At 48.2% G+C, this 13,859-nt stretch overlaps 1 protein-coding gene across 2 annotated transcripts in view; it reads left to right on the top strand.

Annotated features, from left to right (window-relative positions):
- The window catches only part of dhx57 (DEAH (Asp-Glu-Ala-Asp/His) box polypeptide 57), a 117,454-nt gene that overhangs the window by 68,284 nt on the left and 35,311 nt on the right, over nucleotides 1-13,859 (top strand). For both annotated transcript variants that reach the window (XM_038804237.1, XM_038804228.1), the window contains exons 12-14: nucleotides 681-880; nucleotides 11,700-11,816; nucleotides 12,949-13,045. In XM_038804237.1, coding sequence (XP_038660165.1) covers nucleotides 681-880; nucleotides 11,700-11,816; nucleotides 12,949-13,045 — 414 coding nt within the window. The remainder of the gene's footprint in view (nucleotides 1-680; nucleotides 881-11,699; nucleotides 11,817-12,948; nucleotides 13,046-13,859) is intronic.

A 13,859-nucleotide genomic window follows, 5' to 3' on the forward strand; every position in this document is an offset into this window, starting at 1 on the left:
TAGGTGGGCTGACCATGCTAAATTGCCCCTTAATTGGAAAAAATTAATTGGGTACTCTAAATTTAGTTGGACGTAGCAAAACTTAAGAACAAGTGAAAATGGGTTTTTCATTGAGACAAAAAATGTTTGTGATGTATTAGCCACTGATTCAGTCAGTAAGAGGCATTTTACAATATGTTGGGCAGCTTCAAATAGGCAGTTTCCAGTCTCAAACTAGCAAATTAGAGGCATTGATTTTGTAGAAAGATTGAGGAGGTGACATAATTACATCTAATGACCAACGTGGACTAATATTGCATATTAATGTGTCTACATTTCTTCTCATGGTGGTTTCTCCATGCTAGCAGGACCACACGGAGAGAGACTCTGCTCTCACCATTCTCTCAGGATTAACACAGCTATATCAAGCAGACTATGTCATAACAAGAACCCTTCCAATAAAGCAAAAGCAGAAAATAAACTTTGGACTGTTTGTAGTTAATGAGCTTTATATGCCTACACAAACACATTTTTTCCAAAACCCCAGTTTCTTAATCATGTTCTCGTACTGAAATCTTGACGCCCTTGGAATTGGACAAGTGCATGTGTGTTTCAGTGTGGTGATCAGGCATTGATTTCATTTCCTGGGGAGAGATGAGGTAGTGAATCCTGATGTAAACTCCTCCAATGTTTTATTCCAGGTATGTTTTGGAAGATAAAAGTCCCTATGCACGAACTGTGAAGCTGAACCAATATGCTGAGACATGGGGAGCTAAAGGTAATGCAGTGGAATCGTTTGAGGAACAGCTAAGGTCTTTACGTCTACATGATGCACCATCAATCAAAGACCGCATCCCTGACCAGCAACTTACTGTTACTCAACTGATGGCCCGATATACAGGTAGGTTTGTGTACAGAAAAAAAGCACAATTTTTCTGCATATGATTGCTGTAGAAAAATGACTAAACACTGTCCATACAGTTTTAAGAATTGGATTTGAATCCAGGAAGAATATGAAATTATAATCTCCACCTCCCCAAGTCTTGTTGGCATCCTTGGGGCAAAGTAGTTTGTCCAACATTGGCTGAATTGCGAGTGAATATGTGGCATCACAAGTTTGCATTCTGCCCTCTTGTGCATTCGCAATTTCCTTTGCTCTGCCATTGGCAGGTGTGCCTTCAGCTACTTTGGCCTACAGTTCTTGAATTCCCTCCCTAAACCATTCCACCTCTTTTAAGATGCTGCTTAAAATCAATCTCTTTGACCAACCTTTCATAGAATAGAATCATAGAATATCCCGCAAGCCTGTTACCTGATCTAACCTTTGGACACTATGGGGCAATTTATCATGGCCAATCCACCTAACCTGCACATCTTTAGACTGTGGGAGGAAATCCATGCAGACATGATATGAACATGCAAACTCCACACAGACAGTCGTCCCAAGGCCGGAATTGAACCCTGGTCCTTGCGTTGTGAGGCAGCAGTGCTAACTATTGTTTTAATATCTACTTATATGGCTCAGTCTTCCACTTCTCATTATGCTCCTGTGAAGTTCTTGGGACATGTTACTGCATTAAAAGTGCTGATAAATGTACAATGATGTTGCACATTTGCCAGTGTTCTCGTGTTGGAGTTGAGGTACATTGTTTGGGCAGCTAGAGTTTAGGCCAGCTCGTTGGCTGAAGGGGAACCTATGTCTGTATTAAGCCATGCTGTCACTGACCAGGAATATATGGTGCAAACACCAGGGAGAAAAAAATGTTTCATCAATAAGTGCTGCCATTCATTGCCTCACCTCTCTATGCTCTTTATTGAAGCCTTGCCCCTCTGCGCTCTTTATTGAAGCCTCGCCTATCTCTCTGCGAACTTTATTGAAGCCGTGCCCCTCTCTCTGCTCTCTTTATTGAAGCCTCATCTATCTCTCTCTCTCTCTGCACTCTTTATTGAAGCCTCATCTGTCTGTCTCTCTCTCTGCACTCTTTACTGAAGCCTCGCCTGTCACTCTGCGATCTTTATTGAAGCCTTGCCCCTCTCTCTGCTCTCTTTATTGAAGCCTCATCTCTCTCTCTGCACTCTTTATTGAAGCCTTGCCTGTCTATCTCTGCGATCTTTACTGAAGCCTTGCTCCTCTCTCTGCTCTGTTTATTGCAGCCTTGCCTGTTTCCTGCTCTCTGCACTCTTTATTAAAGTCTCGCCTGTCTCTCTCTGCAATCTTTATTGAAGCCTTGACCCTCTGCTCTCTTTATTGAACTCTCGCCTCTTTCTCTCCCTGCTTTTTATCTCCTTGCTCTTTATTGTACTCTCGCCTCTGATCTTTCACCCAAATCTCTACTGCCCCTATCCCAACTCATGCCAAGCTGTTCCAGTATTGGCATCTACCTGGCAATATGGAAAATTGCCCATTTTGTCATGTCCCCAAAAAGCAGGAAACTGTAGTCCAACCAATCAGTCTATTCTCCACCAGCAAAGTGATGGAAGAGGCAATTGCTAGTAGTATCAAGTGGCACTAAGCAGTAGCCTGCTCTGTGTGGCAGGACACTCCATTTTTGATCTCATTACAGCCTTGATCCAAGCATAGATTGGATTGGATTAGATTTTGTTTAAAGTCACGTGTACCAAGATACAGTGAAAACATTTTTCTGCAAGCAGCTCAACAGATCATTAAGTACAGGAAAAGAAAATAAAAGAAAAGAAATACATAATAGGGCAACACAAGGTACACAATGTAACGACATAAATACTGGCCTTGGGTGAAGCTTACAGGGGTGTAGTGTTAATGAGGTCAGTCCATAAGAGGGTCATTTAGGAGTCTGGTAACAGTGGGGAAAAAGCTGTTTTTGAGTCTGTTTGCGTGTTCTCAGACTTTTGTATCTCCTGCCCGATGGAAGAAGTTGGAAGAGTGAGTAAGCTGGGTGGGAAGACAAAAGAGTTGAACTCCACAGGTGAGGTGAGAGTGACTGCCTTGACATCCAGGCAGCATTTGACTGAGTGTGGAATCAAAGAACCCTAGCAACACTGAAGTCAATGGAAATCAGTGGGGTGATGCCCTGCTAGTTGGAATGATATCTAGCACGAAGGGAGGTGGTTGTGGTTATTGGAAGCCAATCATCTCACTCCCAGAGCATCGTTGAAAGGGTTCCTTGGTAGTGTCCTCGGACCAACCATCTTCAGTTGCTTCCCCAATGACCCTCACTCCACCCTAAGGTCAGAAGTGGGGATGTTCATTGATGACTCTACATTGCACAATGTTCAGCACCATTCGGGACTTCAATACTGCAGCAATCCATGTCCATATGTAGCAAAATATGGATAATATTCAGGCTTGGGCTGATGAGTGACAAATAACATTGGTGCAACATGTGCCAGGCAATGACCATCTGCAAGAGAGAATGTAACCATCTCCCTTTGACGTTTAATGGGATTGCAATTGCTGAATCCCCCATTACATCAGCATCTTGGAACTTACCATTGACCTGAAACTGAACTGGACGAGCCTTATAAATATTGGGGCTACATAGCAGGTCAGAAGCTAGGAATTCTGTGGAGAGTAACATGCCTCCTGACTTCCCAAAGCCTTTCTACCATCTACAAAGCATAAGTAAGGACCTGATGATGGAGCTGTGCTCCGAAAGCTAGTGACTCCAGATAAACCTGTTGGGCTTCAAACTAGTGTTGTATGTCTTCTTACTAAGTCAGGAGTGTAATGGGATACATTGCACTTGCCTGGATGCGCGCAGGTCCAAACACTCGAGAACTTTGGGACAATCGAGATCAAAGCAGCCCCCTTGATTGCCCCCCATCCTCCACCTTAAACATTCTCCATCACCGACGCACAGTGTATACTATCTACAACAGAATTTTTCAAACTCCGGGTCAGGACCTGCGTGTGGGTCGTGACCGCGTGTCGGGAAGGCTGTGGAGCGATCCGTTGTTCCTGGTCGCGGGAGAAGTGCCCAATGGCCTCGACCAGCTTTTAGGTTGTCGCAGCATTTTGCCTTATTCCATCCACATAGAATAGAATTTGCAATGCCGAAGGAGGCCATTTGGTATATCGGATCTACACCGGCCCTTGAAAGAGCACCCTACCTGAGCCCACACCTCCACCCAATTCCCATCACCTAGTAACCCCACCTAATTGTTGGATGCTAAGGGGCAATTTACCATGGCCAATCCACCTAACCTGCAAATCTTTGGACTGTGGGAGGAAACCGGAGCACCCGGAGGAAACCCACGCAGACACTAGGAGAAAGTGCAAACTCCACACAGACAGTGACCCAAGAGTAGAATTGAACCCGGGTCCCTGGAGGTGTGAGGCATCAGTGCTAATCACGGTGCCGTCCAAGATTATTCAATGGATGATTAGCTTTCCTATCGTCCTATCCGGTGCCTCATTCTTGCAATGGCCAGTAGGTGGAGACGGGGATGTACTTCTGGCATTGGGACTGTTGGAGCTCGGGGCCTGTGAAGGACACGGAGAGCAGCCAAGTGAAGTCTGTGTGAGAGGTGAGAATGGCGGGTCACCATGCTGGCAGTCAGCACCAGTTCACTGGCTTCCACAAGTACTTCAATGCCTACACCTTCACCGGGAGGAGGAATTACGTGAGAGCTGCATCTGTAGGGATTGCAGCAATTTATTTGTTCTTAAACTGAGATCCAAGTGGAAGGCACCAGCAGCAATCACAGAAAGGAAATGATGTGTGGTTCTCCTCTTGGGGCAGGGCAGGTAGAATTTAAAGACCAGCATGTGAAATCTGTGTTAATGTTTGAAACCTTCTGTAATGGTGTATTTAAGTTGTAATGGTGTATTTTAAGTTATCCGTCTTCACAGATAAAACTCAGGGAAAGCCAAGTACTGTGTAAACAAAAGAGTATGCTGTCCGCATGCATACCCCATGAGGCAGATCCAGCAGTGCACAAGCCCGGTGCCCAGTCTCTTCCTGACGTCAGCGCGCTGCCCCAGTACAGTCTCTTCCTGACGTCAGCGCGCTGCCCCAGTACAGTCTCTTCCTGATGTCAGCGCGCTGCCCCAGTACAGTCTCTTCCTGACGTCAGGGCGCTGTCCCAGTACAGTCTCTTCCTGACGTCAGCGCGCTGTCCCAGTACAGTCTCTTCCTGGCGCGCTGTCCCAGGACCAAGTTTCTTTTTAAAAACCGCAGAATCTTCCCACCAGAAGTGGCGGCAGAGAGCAGGTCACGCGCCCAGCCGTACACTAACATCACGCGATCCGTACTTTGGCTGCAAAATCACGGAGGAGGGATTCTTCCATTTTATGGCTGCCAGAAAGCAAGCAACAGGAGTGTGTGAAGAACTCAAGATGGACCAGTTTGTAATAAAAAAAGAGACAGAGACACAAACGGGCCAGGATCTTGCAACTGAATCTGCTGGAGAGAGTTTACCTGGAGAGTCCAAGGCCGGACAAAGCAGGGCTGGTGTGAGCTCCAGGGCCTCTGAACAACCCACTAAGAAGCTGAAATCGGGAACTAAGCAGTATAAAGATGATTTCTCCTGGTGCGGCTTTATTAATTGTGCCAATGCATATCAGGAAGCAAAGCCCATGGACGGAATTCTCCGCTCCCCACGTGGCGTGGGTGAATTATGGGAGGGCCTCCCGACATTTTTTACGCACCCCCTGGCGCCCCCGCGATTCTCCCCCATCTCCCTCTCTCGGAAATATCGGCGCTCGCCTGATGGGCCAAGCGGCCGGCCCTTCACGCCCATTTCACCACGGCAGCAACCACACCTGGTCGCTGCATTCGTGAAACGGGCGCCGGATGCCCGTTTGGGGCATCCAGGGGCCCGATTGGCACGGCAGCACCGCGACTGTGCTCCGGAGGGGACAGGCCTGCGATCGGTGCCCACCAATCGTCGGGCCTGCGTCCAAAACGGACGCACTCTTTCCCCTCCGCCGCCCAGCAAGATCAAGCCGCCACGTCTTGCCGGGCGGTGGTGGAGAAAGACGGCACCGTGCATGCGCAGGTTCGCGTCGTCTGCGCGCTGATGTCATTCGCGCATGCGTGGGTTCCTGCGCATGCACGGATGACATCCGCGAAGCGCCGTTCGGGCATCATTTCCAGCAGCCGAGGTCACGGCCGGGAACGATGGGGGCCCGCTCCTAGCCCCCCGGGTGGGGATGAATTAGGTGTGGGGAGCGGGCCCCGAGGCTGTCGTGAACCTCGGCCGAGTTCACGACGGCAACCGCGATTTTTGGAGCTGGCGGAGAATACCGCCCCATATGTGTTGTATGCAGGGAAATACTGGCAAATGAAAGATTAAAGCCCTCAAAACTCCAAAGGAATTTGAAGACTAAGAATGGCAAATTTGAGGACAAACCTCTTGATCTTTTTCAAACGATGCAACGAGAACTTAAATCATCAGCTGAAGCCCTTAGCAGAAATGCAACATTGAAGGACAAAGCAAGTGAGATTGTGAGGACCAAGCAGGCTCACCTATGGTAAGCAAAAAGCAGGGTCCCGAAAGATGGCTGGTTGGCAAAACCAGGCAAAAAAAGTTTGAAAAACGTTGATCTACAAGATGCACTGCAGCAACTCAAAGGTGCCAAACCCGTGACCTCTTCCTCTCTTCCCCCCCGCCCCCACCCACCACCACACACACACACACACACACACACACACACACCCTGCCGCCATATACACACCCCTCGGGCATACCACCATCTGGCAGTCTCTTTCTCTCCTCTTCCCTCCCCCCATACACACACACCCCAAGGGCGTACCACCACCTGGAAGCCTCTTCCCCCCCCCCCATACACACACCCCAAGGGCATACCACCACCTGGAAGCTTCTCCCCCCCCCCCCCCGCCCCCCCCCCATACACACACCCCAAGGGTATACCACCACCTGGAAGTCCCCACCCCCCACACACACACACCAAGAGCATACCACCACCTGGAAGTCTCTTTCCCCAAGCCACCCACCATTCTGACTTGGAATATGTTGGTGTTCCTTCACTGTCATAGGGTCAAAATCTTGGAACTTCCTTCTTAACAACACTGTGTACCCCACACGAGATGGACCTCAGTGGTTCAGGAAGGCAGCTCACCTTCCTAAAGGGCAGTTAAGGATGAGCAACAAATGTTGTCCTTGCCAGCAACATGCACACCCCGTAAAATAATCAAGTATTCTGGACTTCCGGTGGTGACCATGGAGTGAGTGGTCGCACGTTTGGTGGCTCCCGCTCAAGGTGGATTTTGTTGGTCCTTCCACACTTGTAGGGGGGACTTTTGAGTGCAAAACGTCTGTAAGTGCCCACTGAAGGTAATACTACTCTGGTGAGATTGGTGCCTGGATCAGAGGGTGAGGAGTGCCACGGGAAACAGCAGCTGGCGCAGGACAGTTTTCATGGTCCGCCACAGGTGAAGATGGCAGAGGGCAAGGGGGCAGTGCGACCCACCAAGTGGTCGACGGAGCAGCTGGTGGAGTTTTTGATTGGAAATTTCCAGCAGCAGAGGAAGGAGGCTTCGGAAGACTTAGTTTTAACAAGAGTGTGGCATTTGAGGTGGGGAGCATTGTAGCCGATCCGGGAGGTAGGTATATGATAGTCAATGAGAAGCCGAAAGGGATGACGATGGTCTTGGAAAACGTTTATGCCCTGAATTGGGACGACTTGAATTTTAGGAGGCGGGTTTTGAGGAAGAGTCTGGACCTGGACACGCTTCGGTTGATTCTGGGGGGTGACATCATTATGGCCCTGGACCCGGGTCTGGACTGGTTGACTCCGAAGTCGTTGGCAGAGCAAAGGGTATCGAAGTGGCCAGGAGGCTTATGGAGCACATGGGAGAAGGAGGGGAGCTGGAAACTCTCACTGGACGAGGGAAAAGGAGTTTTCATACTTCTCCCATGTGCACCGGGTATATTCCCAGATTGATTGTTTTGTGATGGACAAGACGCTGCTGGTGGCTGTCTTGGAGTATTCAGCGATTGTGATGCCCTGCATTGGGTGGATATGCAGTTGTTCAGGGGAAGGCCCAACAGCTTTATTTCGATTTAGGCGCACAGGGGGAAGACTGAGCAGGAGGAGAGGGCAATGCTGGTCGATGAGGTCTTGAGGATGTACAGGAGGTATTCGGTGGCATCGGAGGAGGTGTTGCTGAAGGAGAGGCAGAGGCTCCAGATGGAGTTTGCGTCAGTGTCTATAGGGAAGGCAGTGGGGCAATTGCGGAGGGCCAGAGGGGCAGTGTATGAGAATGGGGAGAAGGCGAGTAGGATGTTGGCCCATCAGTTGAGGAAGCAGGCAGCGGCATGGGAGATTGGTAAAGTGAAGGATGAGAGGGATAAGATGGTGATGGACCCAGAGGGGTGAATGGGGCATTTGAAGACTTTTACGGGAGGGTCTATGAGTCGGAGCCCCCGACAGGGGAAGAGCGAATGTAGCGGTTCCTGGATGCATTGGAGTTTCTCAAGGTGGTGGAGGGGCGGTTCAGGGTCTGGAGGCCCCGATTGATCTGAGGGAGGTGATGCACTGCATGGGGTCGATGTAGGTGGGGAAGGCCCCGGGATCACATGAGTTCCCAGTAGAGTTTTATAAAAGGTTCAGGGCAGAGCTGGGTAAGGCCCTGAGGCTGGACAGATTCCCATTAGTTTGATAAAAAGTTTGTGGCGGAGCTAGGGTCAACTGGGGCCAATGCTGGTGAGGGTGTATAATGAGGGGAGGGAGAGGGGAACATCCCCTACTTTGTCACCGGCTTCTATCTGCCCGATTTTAAAGAAGGATAAGGACCTGGAAATGAAATGAAAATGAAAATCGCTTATTGTCACGAGTAGGCTTCAAATGAGGTTACTGTGAAAAGCCCCTAGTCGGCACATTCCGGCGCCTGTTCGGGGAGGCTGTTACGGGAATCGAACCATGCTGCTGGCTTGCCTTGGTCTGCTTTCAAAGCCAGCGATTTAGCCCAGTGAGCTAAACAGCCCCTGGGAGCAGTGTAGAAATACATTTGCCTCTAACTACAGCCTAGAGTGTCTCCCACAATGTGACGGCTGTGACCTCCGTGTCATTCAACTCCACGTAGCCTCGAATGGCAACCTTACCTGCTCGCATACCCCCTAATCCGCCAAAAGCTCCGCCTGGTATCGTTATTGAATGTTGATGGCAAACTATTGGCAAAGGTGCTTGCATCACGGATTAAGGATTGCGTACGCGGTTGATTGGGGAGGATTAAATTGGTTTTGTAAAGTGAAGGCAGTTGTTGGCGAATGTGCGGAGGTTACTTATTTCATAGAATTTCATAGAATTTATAGTGCAGAAAGAGGCCATTCGGCCCATAAAGTCTGCACCAGCTCTTGGAACGAGCACCCTACCCAAGGTCCACACCTCCACCCTATCCCCATAACCCAGTAACCCCACCCAACACTAAGGGCAATTTTGGACACTAAGGGCACTTTTGGACACTAAGGGCAATTTATCATGGCCAATCCACCTAACCTGCACACCTTTGGACTGTGGGAGGAAACCGGAGCACCCGGAGGAAACCCGCGCACACACGGGGAGGATGTGCAGACTCCGCACAGACAGTGACCCAAGCCGGAATCGAACCTGGGACCCTGGAGCTGTGAAGCGATTGTGCTATCCACAATGCTACCATGCTGCCACTTAATGCCCTCGGAGGGGCAGGAGGTAGAAGTAACAGTTGTGTTGGACGTGGGGAAGGCTTTTCATTGGCTGGAGTGGGCATATTTGTTTGCGGTTTGGGCAGGGGTTTGTGGATTGGGTCCAGCTGCTGTACAAGTTGCTGGTGGCGAGAGTGTGGACGAACCAAGTGAGATTCGGGTCCTTTGGGCCACATCGCGGGACGAGGCAGGGGTGCCTGCTCTCCCAAATGCTGTTCACCTCGGCGATAGAGCCGTTGGCATGGCAATAGAGCTGTTGGCATGGCGATGGCTTTGAGGAATTGAGTGGGAGGGTGCATAGGATTTTGCTTTATGCAGATAATTTGTTATTATATATTTTGGCCCCGATGGGCAGCATTGTGGGGATTATGGAGACCTTGGGGAAATTTGGCAGGTTTTTGGATCATATTGGGTATGGGAAAGGTTCCAGATCAATGCCAGAGGACAGGAAAGGAGATTAGGGGAGTTAGCATTTAAGGCGGTGGGGACGAGCTTTGTGGACCGAGGCGCGGAGCTGGTCCCAACTGCATAGATTGAAATTGGCTTGATTGGTGGAGGGGATGAAGGAGGATTTTAAGATATGGGATGTTTTGCCGCTTTTTGCTGGCTGGACGCGTGCAAACAGTGAAAATAACGGTGCTGCCTCGATTTCTGTTCGTGTTTTAGAACCTCCCTATCTTTGTCCCAATTATGTGCATTGCTGGGCATATTCATTCACTGTACAATACAGAATGGTTTGTCTTTTCCTTCCCTTAAGTTCTCCTATATACAGTCTGCTGCCGTCTGGCTCGTCGTGTGTTCCCTCCTGCGGCCAGCCCCATCATTGGTCTCGGGGGTGTTTCCCCCCCCCCCCCCCCTACCCCCTTCTTTTCTTTCCCGGCCAGCTGAGCAGGATTCTTCAGCGTGCACCTAGGGAAGTGAAAGCTAGTGTGTCAGCCCTCTGCTCCATGTGTAGTTCTGGCTGCTCCAATACCCAAAAACTGCCACATTTGAGCACGGCATCACCTTGGACATTGCCTCTGAGATGGCTGTCCAGAACCCAGCAAATTTGGGACAAGCCCAGAACATGTGGGTGTGGTTGGTTGGGCCCCTCTGGCACTGTTCACATTTGTCCTCTACCTCCGGGAAGAATCTGCTCATCCGGATTCTGGTCAGGTGCGCTCTGTGCGCCACTTTGAACTGCATGAGGCTGAGCCTTGCGCGGGAGTAGGTGGAGTTGGCTCTGCTCAATGGCTCGCTCCAGAGTCCCCATCCCACTTCTGTCCCCAGTGCATCCCCCCATTTCCATCTGGTCTTGTTCAGTGGTATTCAGGCTTTGTCCAGTATCTGTCCATACATTTTCTCAACGAGTCCCCCTTCTTTACTGTCTGTATTTATCAGGTCCTCTAATAGCGTAGTCTCCGGGTCCCCGAGGTATCCTACTGTCTCTTTACGGAGGAAGTGCTTTATTGGCAGGTGTCTCATTTCCTGTCCTGTCGGCAGTTCCCATTCCTCTGTCAGTTCGTCCAGTGTCGCCAGTCTGTGCCCTACGTAAAAGTTCCTATCTGTCAGTGTTCCCCCGTCCTGTCTCCATTTCCTAAAGGTGGTGTCTAGCATGGCTGGGGGGGGAATTTGTGGTTGCCGCAGATGAGGGCCATGGGGGACATCTTCATCCTTTTTAACTTCCTCCACCAGGCTAGTCAGGTTCCACTTGTGGATCTGTGTCCAGCCTCTGGCTATTTGGATCCCCAGATATCGGAATCTGTTTTGGACTGTTTTAAATGGGAGCACCTCCAGCTCTGTCCCTCCCCCGTTAGGTTCACTGGGGATGCTTCACTTTTGCCCAGGTTGAGTTTGTAACCCGTTAAGGTTCCGAACTCTTTCAGGATCTGCATGATTGCTCACAGTCCTTCTTGTGGCTTTGAGACATACAGGTGCAGGTCATCCACATAGAGTGAGACTCTGTGCTCTCTGCCTCCATCAGCGTTAGGAAGGAGTAGAGTGAATATGTTTATATGCAGCTAGAGTGCATGTTAATTGCACTGCAAACGCAGCAATACACATAGGCCTGCACATTCTCGTATTGTTTTGTTAAGACTTTCTTTTCTTTTTAGGGGTTAGTAAGTCAGTATTAAAGACAATGGCTAGTATGGACATGGACAAGGTCAACTTGGATTTAATAGAAGCTCTACTAGAGTGGATAGTGGATGGAAAACACAATTACCCTCCAGGTTAGTGGAGCCATGTACAGTCTGCTATGCACGTGCTGTAATTTCTAAGAGCTGTGTAAGCAGCCATTGACCAACATGTATAATAATTGAATCTTGCATATTTAGAGCTCAATTTTACTGATGCAGCAGCAAATGGGTCAGTGTGCAGTTTTGCCCCAATTGAAACCTGCTCAGTGTTCCCTGTAAAAATGATTGTCATGAACCTCATGGTTGAACACAAATATTTACTGAGAGCAGATTGGGAGAAAGAGGAAATCAGAGTTAAGACTTGCATTCAATCAACACTATTCCTCAACCTCAGGACATACCAGAGTACTTGACGCTCGTTGTTCTTTTCTAGAAAATCAGTTCTTAAAGGACAGAGCTTTCCAACTTTTCTATTTGTTTAGAGTTAGATATTACAAGCATACACCTTCGCAAGAATATCAATTGTGAAGGTAAACATCATGTATATTGCATGAAAAGAGAGTGCTGATTGATTGGCAAGTGACTCTGATTGGTAGAGGCATCACCATGGTGAACGCACCAGGGAACAGTTAACTGTCAAGCATTTGTTTAAATTCAAACCAGGCATGTCATTACCGATTGATCACGGCATTATCTTGGAAATTGAAACGGAATGTCTGCTTCACCCCCTCCCCCCAAGCTTTTGCCGAGCTTGTTGTAAGGCTCACTTACAAGTGCTAAAAGTGAACAGGATAGCTGGTTGCCTTTGATTAAGGAAGCTTAGTTGCTTGAAAAAAATCTCAATTATAAATCTTTGTGATTACCTGGCAGTTACAAAGGTAGTGCAAAGTGCGAGAACAACAGAGTCATTTTTCATGTCTGTTATTTTTTTTTATTTTTTTTTTATTTTTATTTTTTTTTATAAATTTAGATTACCCAATTATTTTTTCCAATTAAGGGGCAATTTAGCGTGGCCAATCCACCTACACTGCACATTTTTTGGGTTGTGGGGGCGAAACCCACGCAGACACGGGGAGAATATGCAAACTCCACACGGACAGTGACCCAGAGCCGTGATCGAACCTGGGACCTCAGCGCCATGAGGCGGTTGTGCTAACCACTAGGCCACCGTGCTGCCCTTCATGTCTGTTATTTTAATTTAAATTTAATTTGATTATTCCAATAGGTGCTGTTTTAATATTCTTGCCTGGCCTGGCAGAAATCAAGTTATTATACGAACAACTTCAATCTAACCCTTTCTTCAACAACAGGCGTGACAAAAGGTTTGTAGCACAATTAGTAAAGTATTATTATTTGGGACACATTTGAGTGCCCTACTTTAACAAAGATATCAAGGTCATGAAGAGCAATCTCAAGAGATTCACTCAGATGAAGCCACAGAAAAATTAAATTAGAAAGCAGAACTTCAAGGGCAATAATCTCTGGTTTATTACCTGAGCCATGAGCAAATCTAAATGAGATTTAAAAAATGAATGTGTGGCTCAAAGACTAGTGTGAGCCAAATGGCTTTTTAATCATGGAGCATTGGTACTGGGAAATGGGGGAGTTGTACCATTGGGACAGTCTTCACTTGAACCCTGCTGAGACCAGTGTGCTGGCGAATTGTGTAACTAGAGCGGTAGAGTTTGCTTTGAACTAAAGGGGGAGGGATTATGTGAGAGGAGATGGAATAAATCAAAGGGGAAACAATGAGATAATAGAGCAGGATAGTGATCTGGGTATGAGCACCAGAGTGTGGCAGGAAGAGACAGGGGACAAACTTAAGAGTGCACCAGCAAATAAGGCCAGAGATTGCAAAAATGGTAAAAAGGCAGAGTTAAAAGCTGCATGTCAGAATGCATGCAACATTGGTAACAAAATTGATGAATTGTCAGCAGAGATAGAAGTAAATATGTATGATATGATAGCCATTATACAGATATGGTTACAAGGTGACCAAGACTGGGACCTGAATATTGATGGGTATTTGACATTTTGAACAGACAGGAAACTGGGAAAATGTGATGTGACAACTCTGTTAAGGATGTCATCATTATAATAGTGAGGAATGGGGCAGCACGGTGGCCTAGTGGTTAG

Source organism: Scyliorhinus canicula, chromosome 1, assembly GCF_902713615.1.
Source record: "Scyliorhinus canicula chromosome 1, sScyCan1.1, whole genome shotgun sequence".
In the NCBI taxonomy this organism is placed as follows: Eukaryota; Metazoa; Chordata; class Chondrichthyes; order Carcharhiniformes; family Scyliorhinidae; genus Scyliorhinus; species Scyliorhinus canicula.